Source organism: Cupressus sempervirens, chromosome 2 (genome assembly GCF_028749045.1).
Source record: "Cupressus sempervirens isolate cs-2001-9-10 chromosome 2, ASM2874904v1, whole genome shotgun sequence".
NCBI classification, from domain to species: Eukaryota; Viridiplantae; Streptophyta; class Pinopsida; order Cupressales; family Cupressaceae; genus Cupressus; species Cupressus sempervirens.
Window position 1 is genome coordinate 144,395,009 of NC_143119.1, and position 27,329 is coordinate 144,422,337.

Below are 27,329 nucleotides of genomic sequence, written 5' to 3' on the forward strand. Positions count from 1 at the left end.
CAATTGTAAGCTGAGAAGCAGAAGCATCCAAGTCCACCAACTATGCATTTACATCCCACTTCTTTGTCTCCCCTTCTTCGTATTCTTAAGTCTTGTGCAAGAGGAGACACAAGTTGTAATGCACAAATACCAAGTTCCCCGCTCTTTTTGATTGCAACTTAAATGCCGTCCACAGGGCAAAATTTGACGGGGTTCACATGAAATTTGACTTGTCAAGGCAAATTCGCCCATGTTCGAACTATGGTCCCAAAAATGGAACCCTGGCCAAGTTTCTGGCCAATGGGACCCAAACCAGGTACTGGTTTGAACCAATACATGGTCCACAGGGCAACATAGCGAACCTTGGTAAATAAGGTTTCAACTGTGAAACAGTGCTTCCAATGTGATAAAATGATTAATGAATACTGAAAAACAACTCATCACAATAGCCTTACTGCAAACAACAGTGACCCAACAAGTTTACTGAGTCTATTATATGATTTTCATAAAAATTATATATTTCAGCTGCTTCACGGGATCTAATAAAAGAATATGTCCACATTCAAAAATCTTGTTTCAAACTCGTTAGTTTTTTATTGATTTAAAATTGCACCTTTTTAATGCACTTTGAAATGTCAAGGGAAAACAAATGCCTATCTACGGGAACAGAAGTCATATAGCATTACCCATTTTGAAATGTTGAAATGAAGTATTTAACTATACTTGATAACAATAAATACCAAAATGTATTTCCCACTTGAGATTTAAGAAACATATTCTGTGTACAGTTTTTTTCTGTATTGCGTCAGATTCAGTACAAATTCGGTCCATTCTAATTCAAATTGGATTCATATCCATACTCATGTTGCCTCATAACCATTAAAAAGAAAAAAACACATATATAACGTGACAAAATCCAGAGTCAAATCTGTATATTGACTATATTGAACTGATGTATGTCTCCTCCAAACAAAAAGCATAATTGCCATCAAAGCTTACAAAATAATCTTTAAAAAACTGCATGACCTGTCCAATGATGTAAGCAAATTTGAAGGAATATAACTCATTACAACAATAAATAATCTCTCATCTCCAGGAGAAAACAAATAAAATACATGCCCTGACGACTCATTCACTCTTGTCCTTTCAGTGACTTGCCCAGTAAAATGGTTATGTAATCACCACCCGTAAGTATTTGTACAAGGATCAAAACACATTTACCTTGACCCTGCTATTCTGCATTATTGGGGAGGGAAAAAATAGAAATTACTTGCCAGTGAACAGAAGTACCTAACTGAACGATTAAAGAAAATACTGAGAATGTGGTCATCTTGGAACTTGATCTGAGCCTTGATTACTAGCTAATGGACCAGCACCTACAACACTCAATATTCCATTTTCAGAAGGCACGGGCAAACCCCATTGTCCTCCTGCTTCACATGGTTCTAGCACTTTAACTGTTCCATCAGCCAATCCAATGGCAAATTGATTTTGTTCGGAAGGGTGAGCAGCAATAACCAAGGGTAAAGCATTCGTACTGTGCATGGACAGAACTTCACGTCAATAAACAGATTTTTTGCATAAATTTCTGCATACATAGGAAACTACAGTAACTGAAACACTTACCTACTGATTCCTGGATTCAAATAGGCAGTTGGCGCTATACGGCATCTTAGCCTCAGTGTTTCAGCATCAAAGACACCAATACTACCATCTTGGAATGACGCAAAAACAAGCAGGCTGTTATGTGAAAATGTTCCACAGGATATTGGTGCACTAAGGGTGCCTTGTGGTAACCACTGCAGAGAAATTAAACCAACATAAGTTTGATCAGAAAAATAAATATTGCACAAATTCATATGTGGAGAGGAATACAAACTGGATATTATATATCACCTTACAGAATAACATATAGAACACACAACAATCCCATTAGACCATAAACTCACTAAACCGTTATTGAATTAGTGCTTTTTAGCTAAGTTACTGGTTCGGGTTCGGTTCCAAGTTCGAAGTTCGAGTACCAGTTCGCAAGTTCGTCAAAATTTTGGAAAGGGATTTGGGTTCGTTTGGGTTTGTTAGTATAAAACATATAATTTAAAAAAAAAAAAAATGTATATATACATATTTATGAAGTATGAGTTAAAATTAGAATGTAGCATAGTAGCATAAACACATTTAAATAACAAAAACACCATAAACTTGTAATCATAGTGATTTTACCATCATATAGTCATAGTGCTCATAACATCATATAGTTCAACATCAAAGATTCAAAACATAAAAAAAAATTGTAGCATCAAGTTCAAGTATCATTGTTTCACATTCATTGTTCAACTAATGGAATAAAAATCTATTAATATTCTAAGTTCTTCAATCTTTATCCTCTTCTTCATATTCATCTTCTTCTCCTCCTTCATTTTCTTCTTCTTTGGCATTAGTTGACTCCGCAATAGAGCCAAGGCCAATGGGATCAGTAGCAGCGACAATGCTGTTGGCATCAAATTCTTCAAAAAATGACAATGAGAGGCCACCAAAAGCATTTCGTAACAACCTTTTAGGGTTGTGGATGCCAACAACTTAATAAAATTTGAAAAAAAAGCACTTCTTTGCCGTCCACGGGGCCTACAAAGCATGTGGTTCGAACTGGGTTTGAACTTAGTTCAATATTTTTGGCCTGGTTCACCCAGTTCGAACCAGCAGGCAAAAATTGGAAGCCCGCCCAAATTGGACTGCGAACTGGACCCGAACTTCGAACCAGTTCAAACTTCTGCAGGTTCGGGGGGTCTAGGGACGAACCATGGTAACTTAGCTTTTTAGCTTTTCAAGTGTTCAAATTTTAAAATTATGATTAAACTCCCTCCCAGTTCTCAACCAAAAAAAGGAGACCTAATAGTGATGGTAGAACATCAGAGGCTTTATGAGCTAGCCAGCAGAGCAGTGTGCTACTATGAAGGACTTATGTTTATATATGTATAAAACGAGAATATAAGCATTTACCTGTCGTTGCCGGTCCAATTTGTAGGCATCATGTATAGCAAGTTGTGTTTCATGAACAAGAAGAATGTGAAGCTGATCTGAATGAAACTGAACTCGTGTATCACCAGAAACTGCTTTTCCAGCTGGCAGCTGGAGAAACTTTGTTTTACGCTTTTCCCATGTCTCTATGCTCCATACACAGAGCTGCAAACCCCAAATGTTTTGATCATGCTTTATTAAAGGACAATGGAGAAAAATGACAAACTTAAAAAATGTCAAGAAACTTACTTGTGCATCACCACCAGATGACACCAGAACATCCTGTGCAATGGAAAATGCAAGACCTGTGATTCTTTTCTGATGACCTTGTAACTTAGCTTTTACCTGCCACAAGTATTAAGATGTTTAGAACGTCTTCTGCAGATTCTCTGTTGGATCTGTATTTCTAATCTAAATAGAAATCATGTAACATGTCTCCAGCAGATGAAACAAATCAAGAAACTCCGAAATCAGATCTACTAACAATCTGCTTCTTTTGAATGCATGGCCCAACTTGGGCTCTTTGTTATGATCCAAAATATCAGATTCAATCAGGCCTTCCACAGTTATAGAACATGCTCTCTACACCGAAACAAATTTTACTTTACATACCTCATCTACTCTGACATTATATATGTGGATACTTGAATCTTCCATTCCAATGGCAATGATGTTATTGTCTTGTGGATGGAATGCTAGGAATGTTGGTGTGGGGGGTGGAGGCACGAACGTAGTTAAAACCTGACAAAATAACAAACATGTACACTGAATGAACAGTCTAAAATAATTACCTGCATGTTTTACATTTTCAGAACAAATGGTTTTAAAAACTACTAAACACTGAAAAAATTTCTTATGCAAGATCTATGTACCTTAAATGTCATCAAGTTGAATAGGGTCACTTTGCCACCTGATGCTGACGTTACATATGAATCATTCTTTGACAAAGCTACGCACGGAACAGCCTCCTCTGGATCTGTATCTGTTATATCATTAATCATTCGAAGACCACTATTTGGTTGCCAATGCTGTGGTGGAATACTAGCAGTTGCCTAAACACAAAAGAAAATTCTTTCAGCAATTACTTTAATACAATCCATTCTAACCTAAAGCATTCCAGCAGGAAAACAGCAATTCTTTTAAATTAACAGACACCTTGCCACTGGGGTTCAGTTCATGCCGCATCCATTTCCATAATGTATGCACTGCGTTAGATCCAAGTGCTAATAATCCACCTCCGTTATTTGTGTATAGAAGCCTGGAAACCTACACAAAAGAGTTTTACCATAAGAAATTTTTTATAACTTGCAAATCTGACAAAATGAAGTATACTGTAGAATATGTATGGTAAACTTTGTGGCATGCCTTGCAAGCAGACTCAGATACCGCTTCAGGTAGTGTTATGCACCGACATTGTGTAGGATCAATGATTTCAGCAAGCTTCCAGGTTTTAATTTTCTCAGATCCATCATCTGATACCCTTGGTTTCTCTGCACTTTGTGCTGGATCAACCGCACTCTGTGACAAGGAATATTTATTGGAAAATTTATCATCCTATAGATCAAGCAATAGACAGGGAAAACATGCCAGCTCTACTAAAATCTTTAAATTGTATAAACATCCTCATATCAAAACCTTTTTTTTTGTACAATGCTAAGTTTCTGAAAGCCAAAGCTCTTCTACAACTTCTCATAGTACATCTTACCATTCCAGAAACAGCAACAGTTGGAGAGACTCTTTCAACATGCTCTTTTCTATCAGTAGCTGAACAAGTAGTTGCATTTGTTACAACAATCGGAACACCACCAGATACCTGCATGTCAAATCAAGTAGAGTGAGAATATATTTCAATCTGGTGGAGCAACTAGCATACATTTATGGCCAAAGTACAGGGTTACAAGAAAGTAACCTTAATTGCGGCTGGATCCATGGGTAACCTTGATGATCCATCAAAAGGACGATTCTCGATTGCCCGTAATAGTCTGTATCCATCTGCATTAGCAAGAATCTTTATTCCATTTTCTGCAGTATTAACTGCAAGAAGAGATCCTTCTTTGTTGAATCTAAGACGAGGAAGGGTCTGAAATTCAAGACAAAAAATGTCAAAAATCAGTATCATCAATATGGGCATCGTAAATTAAGTCTGTCTGTGGTTGACATCACTCCCACCAAAAGAAAGCATACAAGGAATGCCCACCGGTAGGCCCCCATCAGCATCAACTGCTGTAAGAATGTTGGTATTGTCCATATCCCAGAACTTTATCTGGTGGTCATCCCCCACGGCTAAAAAGTGGTTCTGTGTGGTATCAAATTGGACGACACCTGTACTCTTCATTCTGAACCCAGTGTATGTTCTTTTGATCGCTCCCTCACTCTCCATCCATTCAACCAGGAATGATTCTCCCTCTTTGCTTGTACCACAAGAAAAAAGCCTGAACATGAGAAAATAAGATCAGATTAATATACAGCTATTGAAATTTACTTACCTATCCTACTTGGCTAGATATATAAGTTCTATTGATGTTTGGTCAAGTGTAGAATAGAGAAACTGTAACTAATATAAATCACCTGAGAGGCATGATCACAATATTTTACAGGAGAGTGAAAATGAAAAATACGGCTTTCTGTTTTAACCAAGACATATGCTTATAACCAAGCTTGATGTCTAAACTTCTAAAGGCTCATGCAGATTGTCTATATAATCAGATTACCAAATAAGACAATAGAAGTGTAATGTTCTGTTCCAGTTCCCAACTGAAAGTTGCTTCTAGTTCCCATTAGGAAGTTGCCTGATTCCCGTCAGAAAGTTGCTTCTAGTTCTTGATAGGAACTTTCTTCTAGTTTCCATGAGGAAGTTGCCTGGTTCCCGTCAGGAAGTTCCTTCATTCTCGTCAGAAAGTTTTTTCTAGTTCACAGTAGGAAGTTGCCCAGTTCTTGTCAAGAAGTTGCTTCTAGTTCCCCTCAGGAAGTTCTTGGTTCCTGTTAGGAAGTTGCTTCTAGTTCCCGTCAGGATCGCTCAGCCCATCCATGAATAACACGATCTAATGTCTCTCAACAATCTCTATGACTAGTATTGATAGCCCTTGGAACTCTGTGATGTAATTGTCTACCTTACTTGTTTTCCTTAGGTGCGCCAGATTTTTGAAGTTTAGTTCAAGATCCTTCCCATCCAAACAATTGATAAGTTCTCTTAGTGAACTCAACATAAGAGCTCACTTGGTTGTGGTCAAGAGGGACCAATTTGTGGTGCCACCATTCCTGTGCCACTCCTTTTAGATGGAGTGCTGTGAACTTGATTTCTTTCACTTCGAGCATCAGGTTGAGCTCAAAATAGGTGTTTGCCTTCAGAACCCATACCTGTGCAGTGATGGCTCCAAATCCATCAAATGATGATAAGTTTATTTTTCTAATCTTTCTCCTGAGATCATCATTAAAATAATCACGATTCCCCCCACCTGAATATCATAGTCTTAGATCAACATAGTCTTTGTAGGATATATCACCTTCCATATTTGGTTCGTCCAATCTTCTCGAAGTTTTTCTTGCATTTCCTAGAAAGTGGGCTCTCTTTCTTTGCGTGGTGCTTCCGTCCTTGGAATGAAGATGTAACATACTAAAAATTCATACTGATTAAATAAATTGGAAATATCTAAAATAACATTCTTTTCAATGTAGCATGAAAGAGAGTTATAACTACTTATGCATTTATATCATTTTCCTTCCATTGAAACATAAACAAGTAAACGATTAGCTGAATTAACTGCCTTATCTATATAAAGTGAAACCAACCATTTCATCTAACTAAAATTCTTAACTGAAAATGCACGACGTAGATGTAAAGTACTCGATTTATAGATGGATTGCATATTGACCTTGATCCTGAGTTGTACAAGACTTGGCTATTGGTGGAGAGAAGAAGAATTGCCATTGTGCTTAACCTGCCACCTCCCAACCACGGACTTCTAAGTACCCCACACAATCTCTACTGAGAAAGGCCCTCCCTACCCTGGGAATCAAGCTTGGGGCACCACTGTCTAGCCATTGAGCATCCTGGTGTTGAAGCATTGGCTATACAACTAGCTAGGCTTAGGATACCTTCCCTCCACCTTTCTACTAGTTGTTAGCACTCTGACCTCTAGTGATCACATCAGCAGGCATGCCACTAACCTACCTTGGCCAAGGATTTGTATGGGCACTATGTACCTGATCACCCAATGCTTCACTTGACAACAAGACTACATTAGGGACTATAATGAGCTGACATTGGTTTTTATTCAAAACACACTGCTTGTTTTAGTTATTGATGGTTCTTTCTTTTTATCATGCAGGAGTAATCATAAATCAAAGATTTCTTTCTCACACCCTTCATCTCGACCATGCTGGTCTTCCTAGATGATCCATCAGGTGGATGTCTAAATAATTGTAATCACAGCCAATAAATCTGCCTAATTGGCTTTGGCATTGTAAGGAAATTCTGAATTTTAAAAACATCATATGCATAGCCAACTCATGTGCCATTCTGGCATTGGCATAACAAAAGATATCTGAAATGTTTAAGCATCCATATACACAGCCAGTATATCTACCATTCTAGTGGTGGCAACTTAAAGATAATTTCCTTTTAAAATATCTAAGCAACTCTGCCATTACACTTCGTATTGAAGTTTGAATATTTACAAATCTTAATCTACATGGTGCAGATCTCTTATCGCATGAAGTATATTTCAAATACCCCTGTATAAGTTGCACACTCGCTAGTTATGTTTTAGGAAAAATCTTTCCTTAGATGAGAGATGTTACAGTTCAGCACATTCATACAGTGTGTACATAAGAAGTGGACATCGATTCATTCATATTCAATACAATAGCATTATGAGAACTTCCCAACGACTTTTGCTATGTCTCACAATTTATTTGAAACATATATTCACATGAAAAACAGAGGTAATAACATGACCTAATTGTCAATCAACTTGCACGGTATGAGCAGCACTTGATAATGCACGTAATGCCTTACCTCCGAAAGGCTAGATGCAATTGATTGACAATGCACTGAAATAAGAATGTGTTTGAATGCAACGCGTATAGAAATGAGTATCAAATCGCAGGAATAATGAGAACAAAAAAGAGATCGAAAGGAGGTACTGACTTTGTTTGCCATGGTATGCTTTGCCAAGATGAGGAAATGTTATATGTGCACAAGAGCTACCATACAAAAGACTTAGCCTTCTCGGCTGCATGCTTAGTTATGAGCAAGATTTGCATGGGTGGCAAGAGTTAGAAGATACATGGCCATCGGTCCAATGTGGCAATTAAAATAATATTAATGTGGCCACCCATGACAAAATAATATAAGGCCGATAAGAACATTTAAGAAATATAGCCGCTCAAGGTGAAAGAAAAACTCATTGCCAAGGAATATTAATTCATGCTTACTACCTTACTACAATAGTGTCATTCACCACCTACCTATACTTACATTTTTGTCTCCTCCATAGATGATGTTTAGGGTATCCCACATCTACTTTACACTTTTGAGGTCTTTGATATCATCAAAGTGTATGTATGTACACACACACACACACACACACACATATGCATGGTATATTATAAAACGTATTTAACGTCTTATATTGTGTGGACGTATACAAACTCCTAATTCACCCATACATATGCACATGTGTGTGTGTGTGTGCGCGCATATATGCAACTATGTGTGGATGTTATGGTACTATTGTACTAAGGCATGGCAAATATCACATGAAGCTTTGAGATCATCAATTTCATAAGGTAACATATTTTAATTAAATGTTTAGTGATCTTTTTTATTAATGTATGTATATTGACCAGGTAGCTCATGGTAGTTCCTAGTATACTCTTGTTTGCCTAGCCGTTTGCACCTTAGCCTTAGTGGTTAGAACTCATACCTATCGACTCATAGGTGAAGTGGTGTCCCTTGCCCAATTCCTTTCTTGGCAATGCTTCCCCCCTTGGACATGCTCCTCCAAGATGAAATTCAACATGATAATATCATAGTCCTCGAATAATCATTATTTACTATAACAAGTTATTGATTATTAAACATCATAACAACTAACTACCATTCCACGTCTCATGAATGAGTAACCATCTTTCCAATATTTCTAAATTACAAAATAATAACATTATAACGAATAACCAAAAATGTCATCATAATATGAAATCCTAACGATTAACCATCCTACCATTTCACATGATTATAACTAATTTTAACTGTCAACAGACTTCACATGAAAGCACAACAGCTATATAAGCAATTTAAAATTAGGCAAAAAATGAGATGTAACAGAAGATTGGTATAGAAGGTCGAGAGTAGGAGGGTTGAGGGTTTGCTCTTCCCGTAACAAAGTTGTCACTATGTCCATTTTGTTCTCCCATTGCCTTTCCCTCACCCAACTTTTGTAATGTTTCCTGCACAAGCCTTTGGGTTTCGTTGATTTTCATTTGGTTGCTACTGAGCTCTCAAAGATTCATGAGTTCTATTATAGGCGCCTATGGATCCCCCATTCTAACAAAGACGTGATGTCACCTTCTCCTTTGAGAGTAAACTTGCATTCATTTCTACAGGCTGGCAGAATCACTGGCTCTGATACCATAGTAATGTTCTATTCCAGTTCCCTACTAGAAGTTGCTTCTAGTTCCTGTCAAGAAGTTGCTTCTAGTTCCTAGCAAGAAGTTGCCTTTAGTTCCCGATAGGAAGTTCTTCTACTTCTTGACAAGAAGTTGCTTGGTTCCCACCAAGAAGTTGCTTCTAGTTCCTATTAGGAAGTTTCTTCTAGTTCCTATTAGGAAGTTGTCTAGTTGTTGTCAGTCAGGAAGTTGCTTCTAGTTCCCAGTAGTAAGTTGCCTAGCATATGGTATCTAAGATGGAGGTGGATCAATATGGAGTTTTAATATCCTTTATTAACGAATCAGAGAAGACATCTATTTGCTGGCACACAGAAGTACAGCTCATAACAAATACACGAGCGAGTCACAATTCATCATAGAGAGAATATAGTTGCAAACAATGACGGTACTTGGATTTGCCAGATCCAAGTAAAGTAATACAGAGAATAGAATAGGGTGAGAGAATCCCACCAAAACTGTGATAGCCAAGTAGGGAAGGTCTTGCACTTCCGAAATGGTGAACAATACTAAACTCCAACGGGAATTCATAGTACAATAAAAATAATCCAAATCGCATACCTACAACAACTAACCTAACGGACATATATACCCCGTTGGAGGATAACTCCTAAGGGAGAAACATGTCGACACATGACATGGAAAATACCTAAGAGAAACCAAGGATGGACCTGAGATATACATAAATCAATTAGGAACCCAAATAAAGTTATTATTTTATTTTATTTCATGAAGGGGATATTACTAGAATGTATCTCTAAGTAGTTGGGACAAGTGATCCACTGTTTCAGATAACTCATCTTAATGCTGCAGAGAATTAGACACAAATACCCTGTCTGAAAAAAATATTGAGGCCTTAGAAGGGAAAGGTTAACCAAAAGCCCAAATTTTCCGAAAAAGTTTGAAAGGCTTACAAAAAAGGTTTACAAATGCTAAGAAGGAAAATATACAAACATTTATGTATTGCTGATAATACTATAAAAATCAAATTAAAGGTAACAGAAAAATCACATTCAATGCTAAAATAGTGACATTCTTAAAAAATACACATCTAGAAGTTTACGATGTGGGAGAAAGACCTGTGTGGGACCCATGGGGCTTCTCAATGTTCATTTTGTTTGGTGATGAGTTCCTCTGTACCATGAGGCTCCCAAGGTCTGTTTTTCTTTTAAATTATTTCTATTTATTCAATATCTTTGGCCAACAATTTATTACAACTTTAAAGAATCACGTGTGGGCAACTTTTGTTCCACTCAAGTTCCAACTTGAGCCCAGAATCATCCATTCCAGCAGAAGACACTGGATGTGATGATGTGAATTCTAGATAACCTTTGTCTGCAGAAGAAGCTTTTCACCACAACTTTGCCATCTAAGGACAGCATGCTTAAAAAATAACATTGAACAAATAGTATGAATAATCCTCATTTGGCATACCTCATCAAGCGTGGCCGTCCACTTAAAAAATGATTTCCTAATATAATGTTTGACATACTTGTACAACAAATGTGATTTGTAACCTTCTCCCATATTTTAAAATGCAAACCTAAACCTTTGACTTAACAAAATAAAAAAAATGAAACTTCTGTATCAGATTTGGACAAAGAAAATAAAATTTTAGAGGGAATTTAAAACATTGAAGTTAAATGTGATTTTAATAGCTCAGGTTGTCAAGGTTTCAAGCTTCTGTCGCAGTGGTTTTAACAGCTGGGATCATACTGATGCATCGACTGGTATATGTTGATGTGTTTTAGCTTCATAAACAGAAATTATTATATGACACAACCAATAGTAAACATATATGTTTGTTCATGCTCCTATGCTGACATGCTTTATAAGACATTTTCTGTTTGTAATTTACCTTGTCCCATCGGCACTATACATCATTGTCGTACACCATTTTCCAGGAGCGTCATAGTCGACCCGTGAACCCACATTGTCATATAACCAGGCTTTGATTTTTCCATCGATGGCAGTGGAAAAGATAAACTGCAAAATGAATCCTTTTTGTCAGACACCCCACTACTAGGATAAATAAGCCAATAATTGTCTATAAAGAATTAAATTAATTATCCATAGCAACATGTTCATATTATACCTGAATATTTTCCTTGTGATGGGGGCACACAGAAAATACAGCTGCCTCATGGCCCTCGAAGCTATACAATTTGCGACCACTTAAGGCATCCCAAACCTGTTGCAATTTTTTGAGATCAATAAATGCAACCAATTGAATAGTTAAGGATGAGACGCAATTCAAATACTATGATTCCACAAGGAATTCACCTTAATCATCTTATCATCTCCACAAGTTATAATGCAAAGCTGCTTGTTTGGATGAGAGAATGCTAAGTCATTGACTCCACCAACATGAGCATCAATCTGCAACACTTCTAAGATTAGCATCCCAACAAGTGATAATACTAATAGCATAATATACAACAGGCCAAATCAAATTACAGATCACACATACATTATCTGTAATTTATATATGATGCACATAGCAGAATACATATACATTTCATGACACAAAAGCAGTGTTTCTTAGGAACAAGTTCCCAGAGTTTACATTGAGTTTTGGCAATGAGAAACTGATGGTGGAAATAGAATTTTCTTTTCTTCCAAGGTTTGGGAACAAGGACAGGCTCCTTCAGAATGTTCACCACAGGGGGGATTTCAGGGGGTGTCCTGATTCCCTCACATCCCCATGATGTCATGATGTCCCCCACAGGCATCAATTTTAGGCTAGCAAAAAAGTTCACTTCAAAGAATAAAATAAGATAAACCTAGAGTACCGTAGGAGGTTCCCAACATAAAAATATTATCATTCTGCTCCAATTTTATTGATCTTTTTTAAGGGTCAAGATGAGTTCATTCAGAAGCAATGTCTACATTGAATTGGATAGTGAGTTTCAATGAACAGCAGGGGGATCAACTGAGTTCAGAAAAACCCTGTCCACAGTTGGTTCAGCTAGGAACACAAGCAAAAAATGTCAAAAACTGTTCAAAGCTGTTGACAATATATGTCAAACACCTGTTTACTAAAAGAAGTAAAACACCTTCGTGTCTTGCAATATTGCTGGACACTAGAAGACAACTAATTCAGGTGGAAGTCAACATTGTACATGCAACATTTGTGTCTTGCAATATTGCTTAACACTGGCAAGACAACTAATTCAGGTGGAAGTCAACATTGTAAATGCAACATCTTCCCAGGTGACTGGAAGGGCAGCATTACAAGGATTAAAGACCACATTATGAGGATCAAAGACAGCATTACAAGGCTTGGACCTTATGCTAAACTAATCACACTTGAGGAGAGGACTAAGATGATCAGATTATTTCATAGGCATTATTGCACGAACAATTTCTTCGATGGAGTGAGGCAAGCCACCTGTAATTCCAAAAATTGAAGTGTGTTAGGTGGAATCATGGGGAATACAAAGCCCCATAGGTTCAACATCACAAAATTCAATTATATATCTATTCAATGTGCAAGCTACAAATGATGAGGATGTTGCTAGATAGAAATAGTAATGGCATCCTGGCATGTTGCTTGATTTTCTTAGAACTACTTTGAACCTCAATTTGCTTTCTACATTATTCTACTGCAAAGGATGCTTCAGTTGTGGGGCCTATGAATGCTAAGTTTCAATTTCGCATCCTGATAGAAGTCGATGAATGGTATGCTAAAATGTGTGTAGGTCATTACAGATGCAACATGTGTATGCAAGATAGCTAGCAAATGGACAAAAAAGGCTATTAAGGGGTTGCAAGGACAAAGAAAGGAAGACAGACAAAAAAAGACCAGGACAATGTTTCAGCTTTGACTGGAAATTTCAAATTTGTTATTTTTAATCTATTCATTGTCAAAGTTTTATACATCTTACTTCTATTATTCTAATTGTTAACTGTCTCTATCATTTTTTTATATACATGTCAGGGGAAAATGACTCTATAAACAAACAACTGATCATTTTTTCACTGTTATGGTGCTCCAGGACAGAAGTTTCAAAAAGAAATGTAGCTGGGTTAAGAGGTTCAAATTTCTTCTTCAAGCTCGTGAAAAGAAAACAATTCAAAAAGAGAATTACCAAAAATCTCAAATGGTAGCAAAATGGTCCATGAACATTGGTAATCATTTTGAAGATTTAGACAATAGGTTCAATTGCATGGAGGTGAGATATTTTTGTAAAAGCATCATCCGTAGAAAACTTTCTAGTGATGACTCCTCTACCCTGGAAAAGGATATCTCTATAGGGGAAATTCAAAATGCTATTAGAGATCTGCAGAATGATAAATCACCAGGGAAGGATGGATTCCCAGCAGAGTTTTATAAAACCAAAATAAAATGGACTAGTCAAGATCTACAGGATATCTATAATCAAGTAAGAAATATAGGATCCATGGGCAAAGATATTAACAGAGGCATTACTAAGTTGCTGCCAAAAGATGGTGATAAAGCCTTATTGAAGAACTGAAGGTCTGTAATTATCCTGAATGTTTAATATAAAGATATTACCTAAGGGCCTAGTAGATTGACTCGCATCCTCCCCAAGATTGTAAGTAACACTTGACAGGTTTCATCAAAGGCAACTACATTTCTTGAAAACCTCATAACTTGCTAGGAAGCCATGCATTGAGCCAGGAAATACAATCAAGAAATAGACATGTTCCTGTTAGATTTTGAAAAATCTTATGAAAGAATTAAATGGTCTTTCCTTACTATGACCCTGTAAGCCTTTGGTTTTCCCAACAATTACTGCGCGTGGATCCAAATCTTAATGAAAGATGCAGAAGCAGGAATTGAAATTCCTTGATTTAGAGTTTCAAATTCAAACTATAGATATCCACTAGGCAGGGGTGCCCATTAGCCCCCTCCCTCTTTGTCATTGCATCAGGTGCTTTGCACTACCTTCTTGGGAACTCCCACCTCTCCCAAAAAGTGTAATGTATTACTCTCCCTAGTCACGAAAAAATCAATTAATTTGCTAATGACACTGCACTCTTTGTAAATTGAATTGAAAATAATATGAATTCTCTCATGCAGAAGATGAATACCTTCTCTTTGGCATCTGGTGCTAAACTCTCCACATCTAAATCAATATTTCAAGTTGGAATGAAGATCTTCCTCCCTAGTTTTCCAAATTCAGGTGCTGTTTGGGAGGCCCTCTAAAATTGTAAGGTGCCATGACATCCCTTTTGCCATTCACCCTTGCTTAAAAGATATGTAGTAATAGATCAAAAATAAAATAATCTGCAAACTTATCAAGTGGAATAAACAAAATTTTCAATTTATCTTCGGCTGTTAGGATTCTGGTGTGCCAATAAATACTGCCCTCTAACAATATATACTCCTTTGTTTGGCTCATCAATAGGCAACAAATCAATGAAATACAAAAGCATATCAGAACATTTTGTCAAACGAAGTTGGTGTACTATGGACAAGAAATGGGGTGGCCTAGGGCCGAAAGACCTCAAAATCCAAGGTATGGCCCTAGCTGTAAAATGGATCTATAAAGCTATTAAAATGATGAACCTTGGAAAGTTTTGATTTGTCATAAGTAATGCGGTCCGTAAATGTGCCAAATCTTAGGAGTTCCCCTTTTTGTGATATCTTTGTAGGCAACATCCCCATGTCTCTTGAGGGTTCCAATGTTTCCAAAAGCATCTGGAAGGAATGAGTTGGTGAGAACTTTGCTCTGTAACAATTATTAGAATGTCTTAAGTACCTTGGATTTCTTTGCTATTTTTAGCCAGCTTCTAGGTTCTTTTTGGTAATGGTCATTTAGGCTCAATCTTTGAATTGTTGTAATCAGTTTTATTTGTACTCATCTTTATTTAGATGACTTTGTTTTTATGTTAAAGCTTTTGTAAAGTCTGTATGTTCAATGTGAAAGTTAATACAACTATGTTATTTATAAGAGTTTTGTGGTATCAGAGCAGGACAAGATTTTGGGGGAATTTTTTTCTCAAGGGACACAACTATGGTTTTTTAAAAAAAAAATTCATGAAACAAGTTTGGTTGTTTGTGGTAAACCCATCTAGGGTTTTTGAATTTTTCACAATCCTTTCCCTAAATCCTGTGTGTTTGTGTTGTAGTGATTTTTTTTTTTTTGTGTTGTATGTGCTTTTTTTTGGTAAATTCTTTGGTCACGTTCTATCTCCGTAACCCTTAGGCGAAAAAGTTTTTCTCTTCTGCAATCCAGATTTCTACGCGATTTTTCCATGTTTGCTAGTGTGCACAGGTTCTTCATACTACACTTTTTTTAGTGTCTGAACAAACATGCAAATTTCAACGTGCTTTTCTTCATACACCATTTTTATGCAATTTAAGAATCATTTAGCTGCACTTTTTAATCACGTGTTTTTTCCATTTCTTTGCCCACAAATTTTCACAATTTCCAGCTGCATGCCTTACAATTGTGTTTGTTCTTTTTGTAAATTTATCCCACTGTACTTGTGGTTGTAATAATCATCTAGGGTTTCTGAACTTCTGATTTCAAATGGAAGGAAAGAAGCCAAAGTTGGTGGGGCAATTTCTAGCCCCCCACCTTTTCCACCTGCTCAAATTTGCACCCTAAAAAGTAGAGGCTTCTATTTTTGAGAAGATTCCAATTTATCTTATATCAAACCTTTTTCTTGGCTTCATGGGACCACTCGCTCCATCAAAAGAAAAATCCTGCGGCCCCCTCATAGGACCACACCCTAAGTATTTGATTGATCAAGAGATTCAAAAAGGTCCTTTTGGTTCCAATTTGTATGTCAAGCATGCTAGTGGTGAGATTCTTATCCTTGTTATCTATAATGAAGATCTGATCATTACCGGAAGTGAAACACAATTAGTCAAGCAGATTAAACAAAATTTGTGCCAGAATTTTGATATAACAAATTTGGGACTTCTCCATTATTGTCTTGCTGTGGAGATTTCACAGATAGAAAACTACATCTTCATTTCTCAGCCAATGTATAGCAAAAATCTGTTGGGTTTCAGATGCATTATCATAGACCTGCATCTACACATCTGCAGAAAAGTCTGGCAGCCTTATCTTTCTCACTGCCACTAGACCTGACATCAACTATGATGTGAGCTATATCTCTCGCTTCATGACATCCCCACAAGCAGAACATTAGCTTGCAATGAAACGGGTGCTGAGATATGTGAAGGGCACTCCTAATTTTGGCATTTTGTATAACATAAGCACAAACCCTAGGCTTGTTGGTTTTACAGATTCTGAGTGGGCAAGTTGTGTTGATGACAAAACTTCTGGGTACGTTTTCAATTTGGGCACCGGTGCAGTCCAATGGACTGGGCAAGTAGCAGCAGTTTGGCTTTGAAGGATGCTGGTAGACATGCACATGCCTCAATTTTCAAACATGACCTACTCTTTTATTCTATGATGATCAGGGAGTTCTGAAGCTAGCCAAAAATCCAATCTTCCATGAGCGAACAAAGCATGTTGAGCTTCATTGTCATTTCACCCACAAGCTTGTCGAGATGGATATATGACATTGCAGTATGTGCCCCACTGAGGACCAAACTGTGGATATGTTCACCAAGTCTCTCAGTCCAGAAAATTTTGTCAAGTTTAGGGTAAATTAGTGTAGTTGATAGAATGTCCATTTAAAAAGGGTATAAGAATAGTACATTAGGTTTCTTTGCAATTTTTAGCCAGCTTCTAGATTTTTTTGGTAATGGTAATTTAGGCTCTATATTTTATATTGTTTTAAACAGTTTTATTTTTAGTTGTCTTTATTTAGATAACTTTGGCTTTTTTGTTTAAGCTTTTTTAAACTCTATATATTCAGTGTGAAAGTTAATAAAATTAAGTTATTTTTAGAGCTTAAGATGGCCTGAACACCAACTATAGAATCACTATAGGCAAGTCTATCTGGTGGAACCTACAATATAAGGACAAACTTCTTGCCCTCCTAAAAGGATGCTTTGCTAAAAACTGGAATAGCAGACACATTAAATATTTTAAAGTCCTTACCAATGATCACCTAAAGACTTGGCCTTATCTGCACAAAGAATATGATATTCCTAGAACCCAATGGAGGACATACTCGATTCTCACAGAGGCATTTTCACTTAACCTCCCCAAGAACTTCCAACCCACGGATAATAACTGGTTACATGACATCTCTTGGACTTATGGCACTAAAATGCTGAAGATCACTCCTAAGATTATTTACAGATCTCTGATTAACTTTGATTCTCTGTTTAGCCATTATAATAGTTGTTGGAATGAATCTTTTTCTAGTAACATTTGGCAAGATGTTATCAATTGTAATATTTCTATCAAGAATGTGGTTTTCTTAGTCAAACTCAATGACCGATATTTCATAAATAATGGTTCACAAGAGCCCATCTCTCATGAGAATGAATGGAACACTTAGTACTCGTTACATCTAGATAAGTTGGAGGAAACCGTGTGACCTAACGGGAAGTCCTGGTGCTTCACCTTTGGAGGAAACTCTATGGTTAAGCATGCTTAAGCTAGAGTAGAATTGGGATGGGTGACCTCCCGAGAAGTCCATGTGCTTTACCTAGATGCAATGAGTGCTAAGTGGTTCATTTACTTTCATAAGAGATATGTTCATGTGAGCCACTACTCATGAAACATGGGACAATGAGTTTGACTAAAAAATACTAAGTTGAATCCTAATAGCAATATCACAATTTGACTTGTTGTGGAAAATATCTCCTACTTATCAAAGGATGTTATCTGGTTACTGGACCAGCAAATGGAACCCAAAGCATGTCTCAAGTGGATTTTTCTTCTTCAAAAGATTCCTTATAAAATTATGCATAAAGAAGTTGATTTGTGTAAAATTTGTAAAATGCCTGAATCTGTTAAACACGTTATTTTACTGCTTCATAGCTAAGGAAATCTAGAATACTTTTTGTTCTGCTCTAAATGGCTGGAACAGCAATGCTAACTGGTTGGCTATATTATTTGGCAAGATCAGAATATCCCTAAAATGATGAATTATTTTTGGTGGTTGTTATCTATTAAAATTCTGTGGCAAATTTGGATTTTCAAACGAGGAGAAATTTTCAAGGTAAGGAGAGGTCTCTTACTGAGTTTGCCAAAAAACTCATCCTTTCTAATGTTGCTTCAGGGGTAGCAATTACTACAAGGATATCAAAAAGAAAGTTCAAGAAATCGCTTGAAAAACGACTTGTAACAGTCAGTGCTTCAGACTTCAGAGACACTATATGGACAAACATAGGCAAATAATAAACAGGAGAACCAACTGTTCCTCCCAGGTCTCCTTGAGTTCATTAGAAAATACAATGAGAAGGAGCCAGTTGAAGGCAACAACCAGAGATCTATTAATAAAAGTAAAATCAGCAAAGGTCAAAATCACAGCATGAGTTGGGCAAGAGTCTACAACACAACGGTAAATTGTGAGCCTCTTATCAAAGAGGTCTTGGGTTTGAATCTACTTGTACTCAAAATCAATAATAACAATAATTAATCACAACACATAATCTTGGCTTCGGCCTCTTACCCATCAAAAATAAATAAAAAATCACAGATGAGCTCACTGAGTCCAATGTGGACCTGACTGTACAGCCAAGGGGCAATAAGAGATGGAAATTCTTAGTGATAGTCAAAAACCAGTAGATGGACTTTGTGATGTCTCAATTTTTTTTATGTGAACATCATGAACTGCTCCTATAGCAGCTACTGTCTTTTGTAATGTCATTCTAACATATAATGTAACTAGACTGGTGATCAGTAGTGGTAACTTAAGACAGAACAGTTTTGAATTTGTTAATTTGCAGTGTTTATATCCTATATCTAATTCAAAAAAAGGGTTGTGATGACGGACAAAAGAATACTGACGAAAACAATGAGCAGGACAGGTTATAGTGAAATGGATGTCGTGATCAAGAAACCAATTAAATAATAAGCATTGTCTTCTATGACAGCTATAATTGAATTTTACCAAAATTGTTGATAATAGGTGGAAGTGGAAAGGGAAAACTTTATCCAAAGTTGCAGGATAAGGGAACAATAGGCATGTGAGTCAAGGGGCTGAAATACGTCTCTCAACTATATGATCAAGAAAGCCTTGAAGTCCACTTGCAAGTAATAAGTGTTTTCTAACCATACAGTGTCAACTCTTTACACTTTCAATTCCAAATGAGTTACAGCATACTATGATAACCATATTTTCTAAATGTACAAATATTGACCAACTGTTGACTCCATAATTAGCAAGCAGTCATTTCAGAATGAAGACAAAATATTAACGAACCTCCAAATGCTGTCGCAGATCAGTGTGCATTTGATAACCGTAGACATGAATGAGATGCTTACTAAAAGCAACCCCTGAAATTGAGATAAAAATCATCATTAAAAAGGATCAAAATCACAAACATATCACTGCCGTATATCACTAAAAACACATAGAAGAAGCAAATATAACATCAAACTATGCATAGGAAATAGGTCAGGTACCTATTAAACTTCCATCAGGACTCCACATCACTCGATTGACTGCAAAACTTGAGGCTGAAGATGCATATGGATCCTGAAAAGGTAAAGAAAATATACTGCCCACTGTTAAAAATCAAAGGATTTCTTAACCCTCATCTCCAGAAATAAACAATCTGCAATTATAATGAAGTAACAGAAGGGGTACAGGCATTGTACCTGCAATACACTAGAGCAAGTATTCACATCCCAAATTTTGAAGGGCTTTGAAACAAGCTTTTCCTTTGACCCAACCTCCCATAATGTTATATCTCCATTTGCAGTGCCAACTGGCAGCATAATTTGTCAGTTTCCGTGCAAGTCACCTCATTAACAATGTTTGTTCAAACTTTGCATATTTCCACATAATATATCTCAGATCAATCATTACACAAAACATTACATCCATAAAGCATCAAGTATAAGCAAGAACAACCACAATTCTTACCCAGTAATATTGTTTGTTGAGAAGGATGAAAGTCCATGCTTGTAACAGAATGACCTTGATCAAGTGTTTGGGCTACTGTCTTTGGAAGGTCTTCCAATGACCATCGTTGAGTACAACCTGGATATGTGACCTGCAGAAATTGAAGAATACATTTGTTTTGAGACAAGAGATGGCAACATTAATAAGAAAATGCTAACATGTGGCTTAAAACATTTGACAAACATGCAAGCTTCTAAAGGAAAATAACTACAATAAAAAAGTACCATGCAGTCTCATTGGGTTAGTTGCATAAGGAGAAAATGATTACAGAATAAACTTTTACCTCCTCAACAGACTGAGCAATTTGACGCACTCGCTTCATTGGAGGCTCAGAATCGGCAGCATGATAATCAACCAGAGTTGCACTGCTTGGAGGAGTTCTTGCACGCTTTAGTAGAGGTGCTGTAGAAAAGCAACTTGCTCAAAAGATTATTCAACACATTACTAAATCAGATAAATAACCTCTGAAATATAGCCAAAACTTCAAGTTGGATTAGAGGGGTTAATTCAAGTGATACTCGTGCAAACAACTAATCCAAGCAACATACTCCAACACATTCTAACATAAATAGAAACAAAGCATTCATAAATCAGATAAATAACCTCTGGGAGATAACCACAAAAAAAAAGTTGAGAATTAGTCGCTAATTAAAGAGACATTCCATCCAAACAATCAGGGAAAGCCTATTTCCCTGTTGACGATAAGTAAATCCCTCCGTGATTAAATTTCCACCTCTTAATTATCAAGTCCATTTGGTTCCCCAAATTTGACATCAAAATAATTAATTCTTCATTCAGTTTATGAATTTCATTTTAATAAAGAAAGAAGTCAAACTCTAAGTCACTAAGATGTTACCTTGATTAATAGAAATTGGAATACTTCCAATAGCAACAGGAGGTTGAGCAGATGTAACCACACTGGGATTTGACATCCAACTTGCCAAGGTGTTAGTAGTGGTTGGAGCTGGTTGAAAAGGCTGTAGAACATATTGCAAGCAATTGATTAATATTAGTTAAATGATCCATATAAACATTTTGGTTTTAAGCTACAGCACACTATTTGCTGATTTGATCAAATACCCTCAACTTGCCATACCCCATGAGGTCCTCCAATAGGTGGAAAGGGTGTTTTGGGTAATCCACCTGCCAATGAAGCTGTAACCTGTGTAGGAGTTCGGGTTCCATTTGGAGGTACACATGCATGATCTGTGAACAATGTCTTTATGTCTGGATTTGGTCTAGGATTTTTGCATAGCTGGTGCTGCCAGTTCAAACTGCTCAAACCACTTTAACACAAATCAGAATGAACCCAATAGTTTCCAATTATTTTACAGAAAACATTAGAACAATATCTTTTAATCTGCTTTCTTGAAACTTTTCTACAACTTAAAGGATTACAATAATGCAAGAGTAAAAATAAATATGAAAACCTAGTTATAAAAGATCCACCTTTGGTTAATCAAAGTTCGCAGCCTTGATGCCTTCAAGTTAGGAAATGTAAGTTTTTCTCGAAATGAAGGATTCGCCTCTATCAGCTTTTTAACCTCCAGAAGCATGATACTTCTTGCAGATTTTGTTTCACCATATTTAGACAGCTGATCATTTTCTCTAGAAGGATTGCAAATAAATTAATAGGCAGTAAGTAACAAGAATGTTGTCAAAAAGAAGAGAGCTACAAGAAGATTGAAAGTTGAAGAAACCAACAGTGCTAATCTCCAAGTAATAATCAGTGAGCAACTTCATGATTTTAGTAAGCTATGTTACACAAAGCTATTCAGTTACAGAGGTACAGAGTTGAGGGGAAATCCTCCAAATTTTTGGGATATCCAAGGAACATCCAGGTTCCAGACATAATGACCCTGCCCCAGATGCATGATGACCATGAGATGTGCTACTTTTCAATGAAATTAAGAATCACCAAATCAAAAAGAGTTAATCATTGCACTCTTTCCAAAAACTAGATGATATACAATGATACATAGAGGAGTTGTAATTTAATAAGTGTATTGCTATGACATATATGACATTTTAGCAGGTTTATCCTAGCATTTGTTGTTTGATGTTGCTCCAAAGAATAAACTAGTTTTCATTTAGACACAATTTTAGGGCCAGTAATTCTCGCATGAAGGGTACAATGGCGACCAAAAGATGCCGTTATAAAAATTAGAATTATAAACATCTATTTTCATCATGCAGTTAAGTTAAACTAACCCTAGGTAATACCCAAAAAACTTATAAAAATCGGGGGATGTGCTGGAAGATAAAATACTCTCTACAATGTACAAAACGACTTCATATCTACTTACAGTTTATTGGGATGATAGTTGGAAAACTCTCACTCGGCAAAAACTCGCCAAGCCCAAAAAAAAACTTGGGAAAAAATTAGCCAGTTTTTGAAAAAAACTCAGGAACCTAAAAACAGCTTAAATTTAATTAAAAGTAATTTTTTAACAAAATTCAATGAGTAGGTGCATCCAATGAGTTAATTAATGAGAACACAAAAGAAATAAGCAGAGTTTAGATATATATATAAATGCAAAGTGGGTACAAAATCGGATTCTCATGCAGAATTCTGATTGCTAAAAGCAAACTAGGAAATAGATTCTATAAAACTAAAACTAAACACATCATTGTAGTTAGTTTCTATAAAATATTAAAACTAGAAGTATATACATCTTAGTAAATAGTTTCTATAAAACTAGAAGTAAATAAATCATAGCAAAATAGTATGGACATGAGTTTGAGCAATTTCAGCCTGGTGGAAAGTTAATGATTGTCTTGGGTGTGAGCATGTGGTTGAGCTATGTCTGTCAGGACTCGGGAATATAGAATTGAAACCAAGTGATTTGTGAGAAATGAGTTAAAATCATTAGAAAATCATTGTTCTAGCTTCAATTTGACCTCAAACAGCCAAGACAGTTTGTGGGAGATAACACTGCTGAAGGCATGCTGAATCCTAAAATTTGGCTAAGCTTGGAATTTTTTGAAAATTCCCAAAATCTAGAATCTGCATTTTAACTCCTATGAAGCTGAAACCCATCTCAAGCATCCTAATAGTGTTTATACAAAAATAACTTGAAGTATAAGAAAGAACTTATACTTAAATGTTATACTTGTATAAATCCTCCTGCTCTTGAGCTGCTAAAATGACTAAACAATGCTGCAAATGGAAACTGGTATTAAAAAATGACATTTTTGGGTGTTTGACCTCTAATTTCGTTGGGTGTTTGACTCGGGAATATAGAATTGAAACCAAGTGATTTGTGAGAAATGAGTTAAAATCATTAGAAAATCATTGTTCTAGCTTCAATTTGACCTCAAACAGCCAAGACAGTTTGTGGGAGATAACACTGCTGAAGGCATGCTGAATCCTAAAATTTGGCTAAGCTTGGAATTTTTGAAAATTCCCAAAATCTAGAATCTGCATTTTAACTCCTATGAAGCTGAAACCCATCTCAAGCATCCTAATAGTGTTTATACAAAAATAACTTGAAGTATAAGAAAGAACTTATACTTAAATGTTATACTTGTATAAATCCTCCTGCTCTTGAGCTGCTAAAATGACTAAACAATGCTGCAAATGGAAACTGGTATTAAAAAATGATATTTTTGGGTGTTTGACCTCTAATTTCGTTGCACAGGCGATTGTTTTCCCAAAACTCGCTGATTGCTCAAAGAGCTTTTGGCAAAAACTTAACATTTTTTGCCAAGCCTAGTCACAAGTTTTTTGGTGAAAAACTCAGCAAGTACTCGGCAAGTTTTCCAACTATGATTGGGATTCAGCAACACAGTTTCAAGTCAATCTTCACTGACCCATATTTTATGAGCAGTGATTTGCTAGAACCAATCTAGTGTGCATGAATGGGCCCACATTGCACTAACTGCATCTAGGTGATGTTTATAGGTTAAAGCACCAGAACTTCCCTAGAAATCACTCATCCTAATACTAATCTGGCTAAGGGCGCATAGCCATAGGGTTTCTGCTACAATCAAGTGTACTTTGCTTGCTATCCCATTTGCAAAACCTTCAGGAATTGTTGTGCCTTATGAGCCATTCATTACTAATTGATGTCATATCTAGCTGTAAAATACTTGCTCTAAATTGGAACACAGATTCCAGTGTGCATTAAAATCTCAAAAGCTTTCAGAGTTACCTGAAGTTATTCAGTGTCAAGAGTTGAGTAATTTCCTTATATAACTCTTCGTTAAATGTTGAGAATACCTTCAGATCATTCACCAATATCTCAACTGCCTTTGCACGGTCCTGTCTGCAACAAAAACAAAACCATTTTTCAAGACAAGAAAGTGCTTGTACTGCAACATTCAAACGATGAAAACGAAAAATAATGACAGATAAAAATGTCAGTTTATTTCCCTCCATTAGTACCTGTCCAAGGCTTCCAGATACTTCTGCTTCCTTATCTCAAAGAAAATTTTCATTGAATACCGATTGTCATCAACCTTCGTGAACCCTGAGAGATAGCGCTCAACTTCATCCCACTCCCCAGCCATAGCCTTGTCCTCAAAATACTTCATGTTGAAAAAAAAGCCAGATTCTTGCTCAAGCCTAAGGGTCACATTCAAATTTTGGATTAGCAACTTGACAACAGATTCTAACAGAAACTTTAAAGCTATGGAAAAAATAACAAGGAATAACAGAGGAATATAAGACTTACTTGTGAACAGACTCTTTAAATTTCTCCTCATCCAAAAATTGCAGTATAAGAAAAACCAGTTCTCTACTAAGAGATGTCATGTTGCCCGATTTTGTTTGATACTTCTGTAAGCTTAGCTATTGAGTTCCACGAACTCAAGTTTTATCTGTCACTGACCCCTGTACCAGTCAAAACAGGTTTGTTCAAAATTACCTCAAAGGACAATAAAGAGTTGGAAATTCTCTGACACAAATAAGCATCTTATGGTTTCTTAATCTTAAAATGAAAATTATTTGATATTTAATAACAAAACCCTAGCGACTCCAAAATTCCCTTTAAACGAACAATATTTTCAACTGAAAGTTAAACGCCATTAATCAGCAGAAAAGAAAAACAAATATGAGGCTAGAGACATTAACAGGCCAAAAGGTTAAGTAAACAAAATCTAAACAAAAAATAGAAAAAAAGATGAGTAATCTTAGCAATTAGGCTAAAAAGTAATAAAAAGCCAAGGGAAAAATTCCACAATCCGAAAATAAGGCGAGCGTTTAAAGCTCTCTAAATTTATTTTACTCCAACAAAAAGCAATACGGATATAAAAGCAAAAATAACATTTTAACCTCATTCAAATAGTAGAAATTAACATTCGGACAGAGCATTTTCAGCTGTTCTAGAAAAATCTAGAGTTGTACGCTAACCTCAACTAAATTTAAAACAACGATACATTTTTTTTTAGAAACTATGATCGACACAAATATTATTATTTTAATTACTTCGAATTTTGCAAAATAAATACTGAAAACAATAAATTGCAACAGAATTCTACACATCAAAACAGAGTGAGTATTTTGAGTTCGCTGGAATTTAAAGATAAATAAAAAATAAAAAATAATATATATAATATTCGAAAACACAATTTTGCGCTCTTCCAATTGAAAGACTCTTTTCGAGATATCTGCTCTAGACACATGACCGCAATTCAACAGCAACACGCTAATTTACAGTCATCGTACAACCATTCGACAAAGAGAAAAACCGCATACAAGAGAAAAGGCAGCTAAGCATCGGACAAATGCGGCGAAGGCAAGCACCGAAATCGCACAAATATGTCAAAAACAGCAAAACACTTGCAATAAACCTCAAATTCTTCCACGCGGGCCTCAGCAAGCAGCCGCGCCCGAGGAAAAAAAAAAACTTCAAAGTTTCTCAAAATAAGAAAGAAGTCTCACTTGCCTTAACGAGATTTCGAACGCAGACTGCAAAATCCCGAACACAACGATAGACGCTACAAAATCTTAGTCTCCACGCGACAGCCGTGAAGCTTGGAAGCTTCGTGCAGGCAAGGGTTTCGGGCGAACACGATAAATTTGCTCGATTATTTATTCAAAACTGCTCGCCATTTGATCATCACAATCATCATCATCATCATCTCCTCCATCGGCTTCGACTCTCCAAGCGCAGAATTTAATGAAAAAAATGAGAAAGTAAAAAGAGGAGAGAAAAAGCATGTTATCATCCTTTTCCCGAGGCATCCCGGACTCCCAGTTGCTTATCAATTATAAGCACACGGACTTATCGCAGGAGTTATAAATCTATTGTTAACAGCATGTCTTATCGATGTTCAGATATATCGTTGTCAAGTGCGGGTCCCATCGCCGGGAAATTTTCCCGGCCGGACATTGAATGTTCTTCAGACGCGGCATGAGTCGCCGGCGCCGGCGTGTCTTTCAAGTTTCTCTCAGTTGACTTGTGTTCAACGTGTCGACTACTCCACGTGGATTCTAACTCGAAATTTGCTGAAACGTGTTTTTGTTTTCTTCCAGATTTGCCGGTGGGGTTAATTAGGGCCTGATTTTATTTTATATTAGTTTTAGTAAGGGCTATTGTTTTGCTGAAATTTTAGTAGTTAAATTTGAGAATGCATATTAATGAAATTTTGATTTCATTGTCATTTTGTTGGACTTTTATGTCAATTGAGTGTGATTAGATTATATATATATATATATATATATATATATATATATATATATATATGTC

At 36.4% G+C, this 27,329-nt stretch overlaps 1 protein-coding gene across 4 annotated transcripts; it reads right to left on the minus strand.

Moving 5' to 3' along the window:
• Positions 1-881: 881 nt before the first annotated feature.
• Positions 882-26,834, minus strand: LOC149571452 (protein TPR1-like). Of its 4 annotated transcripts, none has more exons than XM_089812966.1 (26): positions 26,526-26,834; positions 25,314-25,471; positions 25,025-25,204; positions 24,792-24,905; positions 22,087-22,245; positions 21,734-21,911; positions 21,494-21,614; positions 20,921-21,039; positions 20,599-20,728; positions 20,331-20,440; positions 20,136-20,208; positions 19,933-20,006; positions 11,947-12,042; positions 11,759-11,854; positions 11,522-11,649; positions 5,195-5,429; positions 4,907-5,077; positions 4,703-4,810; positions 4,363-4,515; positions 4,153-4,263; positions 3,870-4,049; positions 3,610-3,738; positions 3,247-3,342; positions 2,980-3,162; positions 1,606-1,778; positions 882-1,516 (listed from the first exon to the last, which is right to left on the minus strand). In XM_089812966.1, exons 2-26 carry the CDS (start codon positions 25,391-25,393, stop codon positions 1,306-1,308), a joined length of 3,408 nt encoding a protein of 1,135 aa, XP_089669092.1. In that variant the 5' UTR covers positions 25,394-25,471; positions 26,526-26,834; the 3' UTR covers positions 882-1,305. The 4 variants fall into 4 exon arrangements, with proteins under 4 accessions (XP_089669092.1, XP_089669090.1, XP_089669093.1 ...); XM_089812964.1 differs by having other exon boundaries at positions 21,734-21,923; positions 26,526-26,824; XM_089812967.1 differs by having other exon boundaries at positions 26,522-26,820.
• Between the last annotated feature and the right edge of the window lie 495 nt (positions 26,835-27,329).

Bases quoted from the DNA above. Each gene is read 5' to 3' on its own strand.
- LOC149571452 (XM_089812964.1), bottom strand. From the start codon at position 25,393: ATGACATCTCTTAGTAGAGAACTGGTTTTTCTTATACTGCAATTTTTG. The intron at 5,430-11,521 runs GTAAATTACAAA...TCTCATGTTCAG, and splicing joins TATAGTGCCGATGGGACAAG to GCTTTTTTCTTGTGGTACAA. The intron at 4,264-4,362 runs GCATGCCACAAA...TCTTTTGTGTAG, and splicing joins TATCTGAGTCTGCTTGCAAG to GTTTCCAGGCTTCTATACAC.